We start from the raw sequence: 17524 nt of genomic DNA on the forward strand, positions 1-17524 counted from the left end.
TGAAGTCACATGGTCTATGTAACTCAAATTCCTCAATTCACAAGTTTTTATGATGATCGGTGGATCAGCTGACCTCTCTTTTCCGGACATGACCTACATTTTAGCTTTCTGGGAATTTTTTAACTGGAGGAAGTGGACTGAAAATAATTAAAGTTTTCAATATATGCGTTAATTTATATTGTAAATTACCTAAATATTTGCTAACAACTCTGCTGAGAAAAACATATCCTACATTATCTCCTGTAGTCCTACATTTTAAGTAAAGTGTCCTCTTTTTTTTATTCTGGCTATCGGTCGATATTAGTGATGACGACATCATTTGCAACTCAAAATGACATATTTATTAATTTACTGATACTGAAATATTCTCCATTTAATATATTATTTATGGGAAAGATCCGCTAACGAGTATTCGTCGGCGATTTACGAGAATAAGAATATCGAGGTTCGACTGGATTGTTTACAGAAATATTTAAATATAATAAATACTACAAACACTTCTAAAAGTAGGTTAGCAACCTAATAAATCTGTCTTAAAGAACTGTATTTTGCATTGGATACGTTCTCTAAACAAATTATCGTTTAAAAGAATGCTAAATAAAGTAATAAAGATGGGTCAAGGATATAAATACACGCTTAATATATATATATATATATATATATATATATATATATATATATTTGGGAATATGAACTAATACTTAAACTTTACAAGGATTAATTATATTTACATCCTTCATTTATAAATCCATTAATAACTTATTTTGCAACAAAATAATCGCAGTAATTTGATATAAGTCTTGCGTGTATGATTAATTATGAGATAACTAATATCAGAATATATTAATTTTGGTATTATTCAGTGTGTTAACTAACGTAACGCGCTAGGCGACTAGGGATTAACACGTCGCGTGGCATCGCTTCGCGCAACGCGCAAGCACAATCTCTCTTTTAACCTCGTAATAAAATTACAAAAAATATTAATAAAATAAAGGCAAATATTAGAAAGTTGAACGATTTAAATAGATACGCGAGATTTAAAGAAATATATTAATAATAGTTCAGTACGCGACGCGACACGTCATCGCGCGGCGTAGCTTTCCATTTAACGATCATTACCCCATTAATTCACCCAGCTGTAAGCTTAAAATCTGAGAATTTTTAACTCTAGGAAGTGTTTACTAGCAAATGCTGATTTTTACAGTTTCGAGGATAAAAATAATTTTTTGACGTCGATAATTTCTTTTATTAACAATTTCCACGTATCACTCACTTCAACGAAACATGCGATTTTACACGACACAAACGATAAATTACAAGCAAGACACGCGATTAGCATTTCCTCTTCTTAAATGAATAGAGACTCAACAATCATCCTTCATCAAATTTGATCGATTCCAAACACACGATAATTAAAAAAAAAAAAAAAAAAAACTGAAAAATCAACAGTTGGATTTCATTTTTTCAACGTCTCGTCTTAAGAAATGCCAATTTTAATGAATTATTAAGTAAAAAAAAAAAATTAGTAAAAATATATAAAATTTAAATAAGTCCCGTCGAAAAGTTTGCATATTTTAATGTAATTAAACTCGATATAAGGACTTATCCTTAATTTAAATCCTAGAAAAGTAACGTCAGTTAGGATCTTATCATAAAATTTTAAAAATAGAATTGTATTTTCATAAAATAAAGAGAAAATTTTTAATTAAATTTATATAAAAGGGTTTTTCTTTCTTTTTTTTTAATTTAGAAAATAGAAATTTTATTGTGGGCTAAATTTAGTCCCATCAATAAAAGTGATGGGACTAAATTCAGCATAAATATTAGAAGATAAAATAAATAAACCTTCTGTTTTGTTTATTAAGGTCATTGGAGTCAATAATTATTAATATTACACATTTAGAAATCACCCTAAAACTGTATGACAAAGCAAAAGTTTTACGTAGTAAATATTTATACTAATTTTATTACTGTTTAGCTTAAAAAACCTACTTAATTTAAATCACATTACGAATTATATCATCATCATGTAAATACATACAGTTTATTTTATATTATCATCTCTCTCTATATATAATATATATATATATATATAGTCAAATGTAAAACATCAGAAAATAAGTCTATTTTGTTAATAATAAAGTTTATAAGATGATGTATACATTACATTTGAAACTATAAAAGTTATTAGTTGAGATTTGGAAAATATTAAAATATTCAAAAATACAGTAATTTTTCGTTTATAAAAATGGTATTAATTCACTTGTTATGAAAATTGAAAGCTTTTCTTAATGTGGTAATTAATTTCGGTGAATAATAACATTCCAAGTTAGGGAAGAAAACTATTCTTTGAGAGAAGAAACGATTCTATGGAAGAATAAAACCATTCTATGGATGATTCAAACAGTTCTATGAAAGAATAAAACCATTCTATGGATGATTCAAACAGTTCTATGAAAGAATAAAACCATTCTATGGATGATTCAAACAGTTCTATGAAAGAATAAAACCATTCTATGGATGATTCAAACAGTTCTATGAAAGAATAAAACCATTCTATGGATGATTCAAACAGTTCTATGGAAGAATAAAACCGTTCTATGGAAGAATAAAACCATTCTATGGATGATTCAAACAGTTCTATGAAAGAATAAAACCATTCTATGGATGATTCAAACAGTTCTATGGAAGAATAAAACCGTTCTATGGAAGAATAAAACCATTCTATGGATGATTCAAACAGTTCTATGAAAGAATAAAACCATTCTATGGATGATTCAAACAGTTCTATGAAAGAATAAAACCATTCTATGGATGATTCAAACAGTTCTATGAAAGAATAAAACCATTCTATGGATGATTCAAACAGTTCTATGAAAGAATAAAACCATTCTATGGATGATTCAAACAGTTCTATGGAAGAATAAAACCGTTCTATGGAAGAATAAAACCATTCTATGGATGATTCAAACAGTTCTATGAAAGAATAAAACCATTCTATGGATGATTCAAACAGTTCTATGGAAGAATAAAACCGTTCTATGGAAGAATAAAACCATTCTATGGATGATTCAAACAGTTCTATGAAAGAATAAAACCATTCTATGGATGATTCAAACAGTTCTATGAAAGAATAAAACCATTCTATGGATGATTCAAACAGTTCTATGAAAGAATAAAACCATTCTATGGATGATTCAAACAGTTCTATGAAAGAATAAAACCATTCTATGGATGATTCAAACAGTTCTATGAAAGAATAAAACCATTCTATGGATGATTCAAACAGTTCTATGGAAGAATAAAACCGTTCTATGGAAGAATAAAACCATTCTATGGATGATTCAAACAGTTCTATGAAAGAATAAAACCATTCTATGGATGATTCAAACAGTTCTATGAAAGAATAAAACCATTCTATGGATGATTCAAACAGTTCTATGAAAGAATAAAACCATTCTATGGATGATTCAAACAGTTCTATGAAAGAATAAAACCATTCTATGGATGATTCAAACAGTTCTATGGAAGAATAAAACCATTCTATGGATGATTCAAACAGTTCTATGAAAGAATAAAACCATTCTATGGATGATTCAAACAGTTCTATGAAAGAATAAAACCATTCTATGGATGATTCAAACAGTTCTATGAAAGAATAAAACCATTCTATGGATGATTCAAACAGTTCTATGGAAGAATAAAACCATTCTATGGATGATTCAAACAGTTCTATGAAAGAATAAAACCATTCTATGGATGATTCAAACAGTTCTATGAAAGAATAAAACCATTCTATGGATGATTCAAACAGTTCTATGAAAGAATAAAACCATTCTATGGATGATTCAAACAGTTCTATGAAAGAATAAAACCATTCTATGGATGATTCAAACAGTTCTATGGAAGAATAAAACCGTTCTATGGAAGAATAAAACCATTCTATGGATGATTCAAACAGTTCTATGAAAGAATAAAACCATTCTATGGATGATTCAAACAGTTCTATGAAAGAATAAAACCATTCTATGGATGATTCAAACAGTTCTATGGAAGAATAAAACCATTCTATGGATGATTCAAACAGTTCTATGAAAGAATAAAACCATTCTATGGATGATTCAAACAGTTCTATGGAAGAATAAAACCGTTCTATGGAAGAATAAAACCATTCTATGGATGATTCAAACAGTTCTATGAAAGAATAAAACCATTCTATGGATGATTCAAACAGTTCTATGAAAGAATAAAACCATTCTATGGATGATTCAAACAGTTCTATGAAAGAATAAAACCATTCTATGGATGATTCAAACAGTTCTATGAAAGAATAAAACCATTCTATGGATGATTCAAACAGTTCTATGAAAGAATAAAACCATTCTATGGATGATTCAAACAGTTCTATGGAAGAATAAAACCGTTCTATGGAAGAATAAAACCATTCTATGGATGATTCAAACAGTTCTATGAAAGAATAAAACCATTCTATGGATGATTCAAACAGTTCTATGGAAGAATAAAACCATTCTATGGATGATTCAAACAGTTCTATGAAAGAATAAAACCATTCTATGGATGATTCAAACAGTTCTATGGAAGAATAAAACCGTTCTATGGAAGAATAAAACCATTCTATGGATGATTCAAACAGTTCTATGGAAGAATAAAACCATTCTATGGATGATTCAAACAGTTCTATGAAAGAATAAAACCATTCTATGGATGATTCAAACAGTTCTATGGAAGAATAAAACCGTTCTATGGAAGAATAAAACCATTCTATGGATGATTCAAACAGTTCTATGGAGAAATGAAACAGTTATAGAGAAAGAAAGCAATTCTACGGAGGAATAAAACAGATCTGTGAAGGAATAAAACAGTTCAATGGAGGAAGATAATTACTCTATGGGAAACAAGTACGTTATGGGAAAAGAAAACCATATTCTCATAAAAGAATCTTTTTAAAGTTGCATCTTATAAAAATATATTAACTGCAGTATAAATACTAATAATTCTTTAACTTTTATATAAAAGTTTTAATATGATTCGTTTAGAGTTACCAAATAAATATCACGAAATGTATAAAATTTTTGTAATAATCTGTCTTAAAAATATTTAATTTAAATGAATTGTTTAACATCAAAAGCTGATATTGAGCAATTCTTTCAAAAAATTCGAGGTAAGGAAGTGTTATTGTATCTCGTTACAGACAGATTATTACTTTTCATATTGGATTTCGCTAAAGTTTTCATATTTCGCTCGATATCTTCGCTTTCAACAAGTTGTAATATTTTACAACATACACTTTGTGAATATATTGCCTGGTACTTTGAAAATTAAAGAGTTGCACGATGAAAGGTCACACGGCTATGGACTTTTGTTTTCTAACATGTAGTGTAGGAAAAATATATTATTGCGTGGAAATCAATAAAATCTATGTTTCGATGTATTCTGAGAATCTGTATTAATTAGTCTTGGAATAATTATGTAAATCTACGTATATATGCATACATTCATTAATAATAGAGGATACAGCTATTGTGTCGTTTAGTATACGATATTCTATTGTCATATACTAAATGATAGTCTTAAATAATTTCGGTTTCTAATTTTAAATGATTTTCCTAAACTATTAGCTGTAACTGATAAGCCCTATATTATGTTAGACCCCTAATTAGAGAGGGCCCTAATATATAGGGTCTATATTGACACGTCAGTTTATACAATTATTTATTATTCTTTCGTATCTTAAGTGAACAAAATAATTTTTAATTTTAATTGTGTCACGAAAATTTCATATATTTTGACTCTGTTTTACTGTCCACATTCCTATATAATAGAAAAACCAATGAAACGTGAAAAGGGATTTAATTTTTCACATACTTTTAAGCATAAAAATTAAACTTTTACAGCTTAATCCGATTAAAATTATCATGAAAGGGAAGTGCGTATGGAAAATCTGTTGGTCATTGAACTACAGAATCGATAAATTGTATTCTGTCTCACGGATTTATGAAGAGTGGATTAGTGCTAAATAACAAACATCTACAAAATTACACAGCAAACAAACGTTCGACTCAAAATAATTGGAAACTCTTATCTAATTGCAGTATGAAAAACAGATTTCAGCGCATCTCCTTCCACTTTATTTGGTTAGGAGCATTAACAGATATTATAAACTTTTAGGTTTCATCATACAGTTATACCCGATAAACCGTTATGAAACCCGAAAATAGTTATTTTATTATTATAGTTGTATCGATTTTGGGCAAAAGAATTAGACCTGAAACGGATTCTGATTTCTCTTACGCGTAGGAAAGAGAAACATGGAATAATTGTATGCACCATTAAAAATTTCGGTTGGATTCCGACTAAGATTAATTAAAATTTTAATGAAAGCGGGCCATATTGATGCCTCAGGAAATAAACTTGAGATAAAGACTACTAGGTTAATGAATTGCCAACTTTACGGTCCAGGTGATAGGTCTGTTTCCATTAGAGTTGAAAACGTAGATAAGCCTTCTATTTTACGCCAGGTCAGGCATTCTTTCGATCGATAAGTTGTTGCGCTCGATAACCTCTATTTGTAAGTTAACTGTACACTTTTATTATAGCTTACAATGCTTTCTTCTCATCAATGTCACAGTAGCTCGAGCGTTAAATCCATCAAAATTCCGACGATTTATAACACGAATTGAAAGAATTTCAGTTAGATTTTTAAAAAGCGAAATTACTCGACGTAAAAATCAAACAAGATCACATCATTATTACTTTCAATAATTTCGGTTTGACAGATGAAGTTCAATACGTTTTATACGGTACGTCTGGAAGAGATTCCTAATATTTACCTTAGCAGATGCGAGTATTTATTTATTTTATTTTATTTTAGATAGCGCTGCAAACATTCAGCATGCACGCGGAAGAATTTTCTTCCTCTTCCGTTTCCTTTCATTTCGCGCATTTAACGTGGAAGAATTTTTTCCCCCCGGTTCTGGCCTTTCATTCTATGCGAAAAGAAGAAACTTCGAATAAGAGTAATGTATTTTGTAATGAAAAAAAACACGCGGGAAGAGGAGAAATTTTAAAATTTGAAGTCAAAATATTTCCTTTAAAAATATATTTTACCTTAAATATAAGCCCTTATATCAACTGCGAAACCAAATATCAACGAGAAACAGTTTTATAATACATACAAAGTAGGGATAGACGAATTCTTCAACCTGTTGACAATAATCTCAATTTATTAGTCTCCAAATATATTAAAATATTCTAAATTCCAATTAAAATTAATAAGTGTAAATTATCTTTCTAAACTTTTTTTACTTCATAAGATTTTGCTTACACTCCTGGATGGTGGGACAAGATCTATTTAAACAACAATTAAAATGCTATAAAATCGATAAATTAGAATTTAAGTACGTAGAAAAAAAAAATAATAATAATGTAAAATTCTTACCAGATAACAATAAACGAGATATTTATTAAAATTCGAGATGAGCCTTTTGTCATATTAAAAACATCCTTCATATATATCATATTACAATTTTACGTACGTAATCCGAAACTGTATTGTACGTCACACCAGAGAAAGGTGGGGGGCATTGTACGTCACACCAAAGAAAGAGGGGGTAAGCAAGAATATCAAAACGAAACAGAAAATCTAATCCTCGTGCACTAGACGAATACCATCCGTCAGGATAATTAAAAATCAAGACAAGGAAAATGCATCACCGCCAGCAATACGCTTATAGTCATTAATCTTGTATCAAATACATAAAATAACTTTAATCCTGAAATTTTCTTTTTTTTTAAACTAGTAAGCACCTATTTACATATACAATTTTTTATTTTTATTTTTAATTTTTCATATTTTTTAATGTAAAGATGGAAATTTTGTGACCTCTACTAGTACTCGACTGTCGTCTGAATAAACAATTTATAGACGACCTAAGTGAATAACCTATACCGAGATAGGTTATTCACATTGTGTATACTTCTACCATTCCTACCTATCTATTTATCCTAAATACCGCAATTGTTCGAATAAAATTAGCTGATCAAACTCTTGAAGATTCTTAGAACCAAATATAAATTTAGCATCAGGAAGAGGAATGTCTTTCCAGGTGTGATTTATGGTTTCACTCTATGTTTCAATGAATACATTTCAATAGTTTCTAAATTATTTATGAATTTTTTTGAATATAGATCTATATTAAAATAGTTTTCTCACATTATTTTTAAACAAAATATTATATTTGGCTATTGAGACCATTAATTAAAACATTCCCCCCCCCTCATTGATTTCATTCTACCAGTTAGGACTTGCACTCAACTCCAAGAACAATTACTTTTAAAAGTAAAAAAAAAAAAAAATATTCAGCACTTTGATCTGTGAAATTCATTCAGCTTGATATGAGAAGAATAAATTTTCAAAAATGACAGCTAAAAGAAAACACATTAAAGTTTTTAAAATACGAAATTAAAAAAATAAAAAGCCTAAGGAAAAGTGTATCGAGGCAAAAATTACGTCTCACACAGAAAATATTTTAATAATTTTATGATAAATAACCATTATAAAAACACCAACTTATGCATTTATTACTCGTTAATATATTTACCTTATATTGTATAAGGGATAAAAGAATAGAAAATAAAGGAAAAAAAAATTAATATATGACACGTAAAAAGGAGGTAATTTCGTATGTCAAATTGAAGATTGTGAAAGTGGAAATTGCATTCTCCTATCATCCAGAACATAAATATCCTTTCTACACAACTTTTACTTGTCCATATTTTCAAGTAAAATACCTATAAAGATTTCATCACTATGTATGGATACATTGCTTGGAATCCTATTTGAATTTCCACTGATATCTATAAATTGATTGATTGCATATCTATTTATTACACACTACTCTACTTCTAAGTGTATTACGTCACAATTTATTCATTTACAATTATTACATTTAAATAAACAATATCGGTTGTGGTTCTTTCATCACAAACGTGATCATCGAACTAAAATCAAATTACTCCTACACTGCTCTATTAACTTAACGGTTTAAGTTCTAACAGATAAAAGTTTATTATTTAATAAATAGACTAAACTATTATTAATTATACCTAATTTTTTTTTAAAAAAAGTTCCTCATTAGCTAGTACTTTTAATAGGTTTCACGTCAAATCAATCAGTCCAGTTTATTCTCCCATTTAAAAGCCTTATTTTTTCTGTTAAAGAAGTAGAAAATTTGAAAGACTTTAGTTCTAAATTTTAGATTTTATCCTTCAAATTTACGAAAATAAAATTGTTTACTAAATTTATTCGAAATCTATTTCATCGATGCAGATGAATAGTTTGCTTTGCGCAGATGGGCAGACATGCGTACCGACGCTAACAGGTGCTACCAACGAAACGAATACGTTGAAAGAATAAAAAAAAAAAAAGTCTTTCGTCGACGATAAATATTTTATTAACATTTTCTCATTAGTAATACCAATACAAAGAAGCTCTTTGTGTTCTGATCGTCTTTAGAGAACACGGATTCGGCGGTAATAAATTATTAAAAACTAAATTTAAGTATAACTTAAACAACTTTTTAATGAAATTAATAACTAGTAAAAACACTTATAATTAATATAAAAAATAATAATAAAGTTATTCAGAATAGAAAAGCGATCGATTTTTTTAAACTACACTCGATCGTTTTAAACTACACTTTAAACTACACTGCATTTAATAATTTCAAGATTCGAATCTCGATTAACCACAGATAAAAAATACAAAAAAAGGAAAGGTTTTCGTATAGGAAACTATAAAATCATCCCACTTAATTCATTCGTCTGGAAATACAAATAGCAACTCGTAACCAGTCGTTATTTGGTTCAGCCAGGTTGATAATTATCGTGGCAACTCAGTGACGTAGAGGGGAAAAAAAGAAAGAAAAAAAAAAAGAGAAATAGGCGGCATGCAGTCTTGGCAAGTCAACACCAGGAAGCCATTGACATTTGCATGTTTTATGTCCTCCAGTTATAACGTAACGATTTCAAATGAACTCGGCTTTAGTTCGTAGAAGCGCTCAACCAGCTCCGTGTCTTTTGTCACGTAGTCAACTGCGCTTCGGGCTTAAAAATTCATTTTTGTTTTTTATTATTATTATATTTTTTTAAGGATCTGTGACGCGGTAAAACAAATTGTATAGACAATAATGAACAATAACATAAAAATTAGCCGTTTCGCATACTACCGAAGAAGTCTTTCATTCTGAAGAGAGTGAAAAGGGAACCGTGTATAAGATTGTTTAGGATGATTGAAGAAATACTTCCTCTTCTTTGTCTGCCGAAAATGAATTAACCCACGTCTAATACTTATTTTCCTCTACGTTAGGTCGCATTTTACTAAGTAGGTGCAGGGTCATCTCGCGGTCGCATCTCTGAATGGCTCTTCAAAAATCTAAGGGTGACAAAGGGTGCGTTGCACTTCAACCGCACCCGTAACTAGGAGGAAAAATAATAATATTAAAGCGGAGGTAGCAACAATCTTCCACTAGATAAATTTGCTCTAACAGAATATAACTTTTTTTATTTGTTTATATGTTATTTTAAAAATGTCTCCGTCTTCACAAAAAAAATTATATGTATACATAAAGATATCGGATGATATTTTAATAATTAATTACTGTAGATTATTTTACACTCAATGACGTGTTTTGTTGTTACCAAGTAGCGTGATCCATACTTTAACCCGTTCAAAATGATCGCTACAAACATTTGGTTTTGATATACATAATACTAGTCGTAATTATAGAAATTAAATTTGATTTTTTAATTATTGTAATTTAATATTTAAATAAATTATCCGTTTCTTTTTCATTTCGCAATACATTTTTAAAAGAAAAAAAAATTCCGAATAGTGTAATTAAATCAAAATTACAAAGCATAACAAGACTTGTATTAATAATTATCCTTTATTTTAAAATTTGCATCTCCGCAGCAGAATTTTCGGTATATGATATTTAAACTATTATTAGTGTCCCGTATACAATACTTTATTTCTTTAATAGAAACACCTCCTTTTTTCCAATAATATCAGACTAATTATAGACTAGCTCAAAATAAAATACAAGGATTGTATACGGTTACAGTCAGTCTCTTACGTATCTCATAACTATGCGAAATGCCAACATTAGATTTTCATTACTTGTTCAAGCTTTAAGACTGTTCTGTACACGTAGCTCTCTGAATTACAGGGTGGCCCAGAAGACTAAATCCGAATAATTTGTTACTTATAAACTTAATAACAATTGTTTACAGCGAGATCCTCGAGGAATTAATTACATTATCAAATATGCAAATTCAGTTTACGATTCGTAAGTGTCCTTGGAATACACAAAAAATATGGTTAACTAATTCTTGGGCCATCTTGTATACGTATATTAATTCCGAATTATTTTATTACTTTGATCAAATAACATATTTAAATTCCCAGTTCAAACGATTAGTGAGCGCCACCAAAATAATAGTAAATAGTCTTTTAAAATATTATATTATTTTATCTATAACAATAGATTTAGTGTTGTTAAATACACAAATTTCAGAATATCAAATCCATTTTTTTTCCCTTAAAATTTTATTTTTTATTCCTTTAAAATCGCTGAGCCTGGAATAAATGTGGCATTGTCTCACCCCTTCTTTCAATACTGCTTACACTATTTACTTACATAATATATATTATTAAAATTATCTTTTAAAATATATTTGTAAATAAAATACCTTTTAGCACAATTAATTATGAAATTAACTTTTTTTCAGCACTCGAGTTTCTTTTTTTATGTTCACGGATATGAAACAGTAGCTAAAATTGTAAATATAAACATTTTCCTATCGAAAATAAGCTATTGAGTAAAGTTAAAAATTTATAAATTTTAATTTGCTTTAAAAGAATAAAAATTTTAAATATATCTTTTCTAAATTAAATCGGAAAATTTACAGTTAGGAAATGGTCAAGAGTAATTTACAATAGACATAGATATGCTCAGATATACAAATATTTTATCACTTAATTTTTACGTATTAATATTTTCAAAGATATATTTTTAAAAAATCTTCGAAAATGTAACTAAAAATGCCATTTAATATCGAAAAAAATAATAAAACAAATCAAGCACTGCCTAATATTACACATGGAGCTGTAAGTTCGCACGTAATTACAAAATACAAACGTCGATTATTGAATATTGAATATTGAAATAATCACTTATCGGGGAAAAAACATTTAATTTTATTAAACTTTTAATAAAAATAACAATTAAAGCACATTCTTTACATTTAAATTTTTTGAATTCGTGTGTTATTAGAAGCGCTAACTTAATTAATTTACCATATTATTATTATAGAAATATTTTAAAAACAGAAAAATATTTTATAAATAATATAAAATTCGTTCTCCACTTAAATCCTACGCTCGTCAATAGTCTCTATACGAGTGTATTTATATGCCAATACTATAATTACATAACTTAAGTACATTATTATGCAACACACATTCTTTTTCCCATCGAATTTAGAACTTTAACCCAATCATTACTTTGGTGAAATTACGACATTTTCTTACAACAAAAACGTTTTATTGTCTTCTCACAGACTTCTTTATAGTCTTATTATGATTTTATCGTCTTTTTCGTCTTGAAATTCATTATTGTCGCAATCGACAGTAGGATGAAGGTCGTACTAGTGGCCCGACTGAGCCGAGTTATTAACACCATTAAAAATACAATTCTTATCCGAAATATATATTTAGTCGGATAGATGAAGTCGACTTAATATTTGTCATAAATCATTTGTCATACTCGTGATAGGCGTATAATTATATATATGCCTATATATATCTACTTATTTGGTAAATATGATATATACAAACGCTCTTAACTATATTAGATCAACGTGGGGGCTTGAGAAGAGTTCGTTTAATCAGACGCCTCCGTAGGACAAACATGTGAGTGAGTAATTGATACAAGTGGATATTAAATTGAAAAAATATAATAAAGAGAATAATTATGAAATTTGCAATTAGTCTAAGTTATGAATTACACTATCAAGGCTCCCAGAAGCTTGGGGCAAAATACATATTGGGCTCCTATAGTAAATTAAAGTAAAGAAATTAAACAAATAATAATAATAATTGTATAGGATTCCCTAATTGCTCGGAACCAGAATAATTTGCTTCTTTTGCCTCTCAGTGTCCCTGAATAACCTTTCGTCAGAAGTTAAAGATTTACAAGGTTATGAACCAAATCAATATAAGATTAAAGAAATTAAGGTTATAAGCCAATTCAATATAAAAACCTTATATTGAAATGATTTATAACCTTATAACTTCTATTTAAAGTTATAAGGCCTTCAAACTATATACTATAAATAAGAAATATGACTTATCTTGAACTTATTGATCTGGGACGAAGTATTTATGAGAGAGAGAAAAATTAAACTATTCTGTTAAGAATATGTAGGCATATATAAATACTATCATTAAATAATTGAGAAATTAGTTAAACTTTCTATTCATTTACTTGCTTTAGTTTTTTATTAAACTGAATTTTTAAATTTTATTAGAATACCCTAGTTAAGTGAGCAGGAAGTTATATTAAATTTTACTTTCATGCAGTAAAAATGTGTAAAATAACTCAGTAGAATTGTCTGCTACTGTTAAGATTTCGTTTACAGAATATTAAATATAATTCCTACATATATTATAAAATCATAAATTTATAATATAAAAGGAATTCGATGAATGTATTATCAGTCACAATCTTCTTAAAATTAATAATTAATTGATTTTAATCTAATTATGCTGTAAAATTAACCTCGAATGGTTTGAGATTCACTCGGATACAAGTACTCGTATATTTGAATAATAATTCTTTTAAGTTTTTTTTTTTTTTTTTAAAGTAATAAAACAAATAGGCTTATTCAAACAATAGAATTTCGCTTGAAAGTGAATCATGCCAAAATTTTTTTCGCGAATAGAATTTAAATTTATTATCAGATTTTCTATATAAAAGTTTTTTTTTTTTTTTAATAAAAAACTAGTTTTAAAACAAGTTAAAACAAATTTACAAATGAATTAAAAAGAAAAAGCATACTGTCCTGAAACATGTCTATATCACGAATATTTTTTTTTTATAAACGTGCACATGCCAATACGTGCGTAAGTTATATCGGTTCAATACTTTTATCATCAGTCTTCCTGTAGAAAATCCAAAAATAAAAATAACAATTACAATAAATTTGTTCCAGCCACCGAAGTGGTGACGAAACCTAATCGTGTTTCCAACAGGAAGATACGAATTCGAATCATATTCGTGAAATTTATTCTACTTCCTGTGTGACCTCTGAATGCAGAAGTGAAAAAGCCAACGATCGTGTGAAAAAATGAAAAAATTCGTTATAGTGTGTATATATATATATATATAAAATCACAATTTTACGAATGCTTCCCCTTAGAAGAAGCATAGGATAAATTTATCTTGCACTTCACGTTGAAAGTTAAAGGAAACTGAATATTAAAATATTTAACAAGTACAGGGCAATTATTAAAGAACTAGTTAAAGACACAGAGTATATATATATATATATATATATATATATATATATATATATAATAATCCACATATATATATATATATATGTTTTTTCATTTCGTGCAAACTGTAATTTGGTTCATAGACTTCTGTGTTACGAAGTGCTCAATATAAAATAAGTGTATATTCTAAAATTACTTTGAACTCGAATATTAGACCTAATTAGGTAAAATTATTATTATTTCACTTACATAATTTACATATTTTATTTATAAAACACAGCTGTTTATTCTTAAAATGAAAACAAAGGGTATTGTTACATATTAAACTTTAAATAAAACACACTAAAACGTAATTATTTAATTGTCATATTCGAAAATTTAGGTCTTATATCAAAAGAGAAATTTATCTTTTAGTAAAATTAATCTAAAATAACTAAACAAAAATATTTAAAACTCAATCAATTCTGATAATATTCTGAAAAATAACAAAAAATTTTTGGCTTTTTACAATATAAAATAATATATATTTTTATATTAAGTTTTACTTGTGTATAAGCTTATACAGTATTAAATTTATTCAATGACAATGAATAAAGGCGATCACACATTAAAAAAAATGAACATAGTCTATTATGAGTCATACAACTTTTTAAATTTATCCTTAAAAATACATCGAAACAGGTCAGATTTGAACTGGTTTAAAGCAATTAAAAAGTAAACTGGTTTCACACACTTCTATTTGTTAAACTGAACTTATTAACCGTCGAGGAAAAATAATTTAACCCGAAGCACAATTTCATTCTAGGAATAAATGTTAATTAAAAGAAGGGACAAATATGATTTTAAGAACTGAATTAATAGAAATTTAATATAAAGAATAGCCCCAATGATATGTGATGTAAGGACTTTCAACCTTTATTAATTGATTTTGTTTTTAAAAATACATTTATTTAAACGCAATTTATTATATAAATATAAAGGAAATTTAATTTAAAAAATTTTATAACAACTAATAAAAAGAAAAAAAAAAGCATTTTAATAAGATAAACTATATTTTTCTGTAGCCATAGATTTCTATGAGTCATTCTATGTCAAGCGGAGTCACTTTCAAAGCACCTTTTTTTTTAATCTTCAACTACTTGTTCTTCTTTCAGACTTTTTAAATATTGATTATATCTAATAAAAGATCAAATTTTACATTAAAATAAATATCTATCATCAATATTTGTATAGTTGCAAGCGAATAAAGATTTTTTTTAAGTCTACTGAAATGTTTAATATATCTCTTCTTGGAATGTGAATTAATTATAATTTATATGCTGCCTATTTTGTATCTAAACGCTTTATTTTTTTTATAAATGATTGTAACTTTTTTAAAATAAACATAATACAGTTAATATAACTTTCTGGGTCAGATTATTTTTATTTTTTATTTCATATTCGTGCATTTAAAACATCACTAAATTATTTTAATAAATTTAAAAATATTAAATTAGTGTGTAAAAAGTAATTCCAGTTTATAAAAGAAAAAAAAATTACTGAGATTAAAAAACTTTTAAAATTGTAAAAGTTTCATAACAGAATGTCTCCAGAATCGAGAAAATTAATAATAAATATACAGGTAATAACAACAAAGCGTCTAAATTTCAAAGAGAAGAGGAGAAAACAACCGTGTGTGTTGGAACAATTGGAAGACTTGGCTCTACGAAACACGAAAATCATCATAAGGAATTCCGGAAGAAATATTTTCCCTGAGTCTTGAACCATAAAAGATAGACTTTAAAACTTACAAACCTTAAAAACCATTTTAAATTTGCTCATAAATTACTTAATTCTTAAATTTACAAAACTTTAGAATAAAAGGAAAACAATTGAAACGGGCAAATGATCATAAAAAACGGATTCCTAATGACTAAGCAAGTGTAAAATCGTTTCTTTTTTTATAATTACTTATTACAGTTTTATATTATTATTGTTGTTGTTGTTTTCTTATATTTATCTATTATTCGATTAAGCGATTCATTGAAACATTATTTAATTTGAATTTTATTTTACAAATTCTTTACAAACTCTTACCAATTTACTTTTAGAATGAAGCTACAATTGAAATTCTGAACAAAACACACAACGAAAGGCTAAACCAATTTAAAATCAGAATATTTGATCTAAACAATAATGTATACAATCTACAATCAAAATTACAATTTGGTCTATAATTTCCGTATTTGGTCCGGAAAGATTGTACATAATTGACGAATCAATACAAACAGATCAGCATATAGAAGCGATAAATGGGTACACGGTTAATTCCTCAAATAAATGAATAGTTTTATTATTATTCGTTTTCAAATAATAGAATTTTATGCAAGAGGAAAGACAATGCTACAAAAGACAAAGCAATTAACATCTTCGAAATGATAACAGAGTTCTGGATGGCCAAAAAGCAGTTATTTTTCAATTCAATTAAAATTGTGTTACGAATATTGAAGATGAAATCAACATCGTTAATATACAATAATTAATAGAGTGATTCATCTAAATTAAAAAAAAATAAAATTATTATTTAAAATGTAATAACGTATGATGAAAAAAGTTTAGCAAAATGTATTAGATCGTTGCTTTAAAAAAATTAAAATTACGTGTAATTATGGCCCACCAGTGGCTGTGGGTAAAACACTGAACACGGGTAATTAGTCGTGGGTTCGTACCTCGCCAACGGAACGGCCACGTGGAGTTTTCTGAATTTTCTTCACGTTTGTAACATCTAAATAAGGACCTTCCCATATAAAGTTCTCCGGGAGCAGTGGCGTGTTATAGCTTCTTGGGGTCCAGGTAAATTTGAATTAGGAATGCCCATGTACAATGTTGACTTCATACTTTTTGTTCGGGATAATTTTTTGAGGAAATGATTTTCCTCAAACACTCCTCAACCTCCTAGGGGTA

General features: G+C 27.7%; 1 protein-coding gene across 1 annotated transcript in view; it reads right to left on the bottom strand.

The window, feature by feature from the left end:
- Positions 1-2329: 2329 nt before the first annotated feature.
- The window catches only part of LOC136984671 (uncharacterized), a 31708-nt gene continuing 16513 nt past the window's right edge, over positions 2330-17524 (bottom strand). Inside the window, exon 3 of the mRNA XM_067281745.1 lies at positions 2330-4803. Within this exon, the coding sequence (XP_067137846.1) occupies positions 2330-4803 (2474 nt within the window). The remainder of the gene's footprint in view (positions 4804-17524) is intronic.

Source organism: Centruroides vittatus, unplaced genomic scaffold, assembly GCF_030686945.1.
Source record: "Centruroides vittatus isolate TY-2023 unplaced genomic scaffold, ASM3068694v2 contig_926, whole genome shotgun sequence".
NCBI lineage: Eukaryota > Metazoa > Arthropoda > Arachnida > Scorpiones > Buthidae > Centruroides > Centruroides vittatus.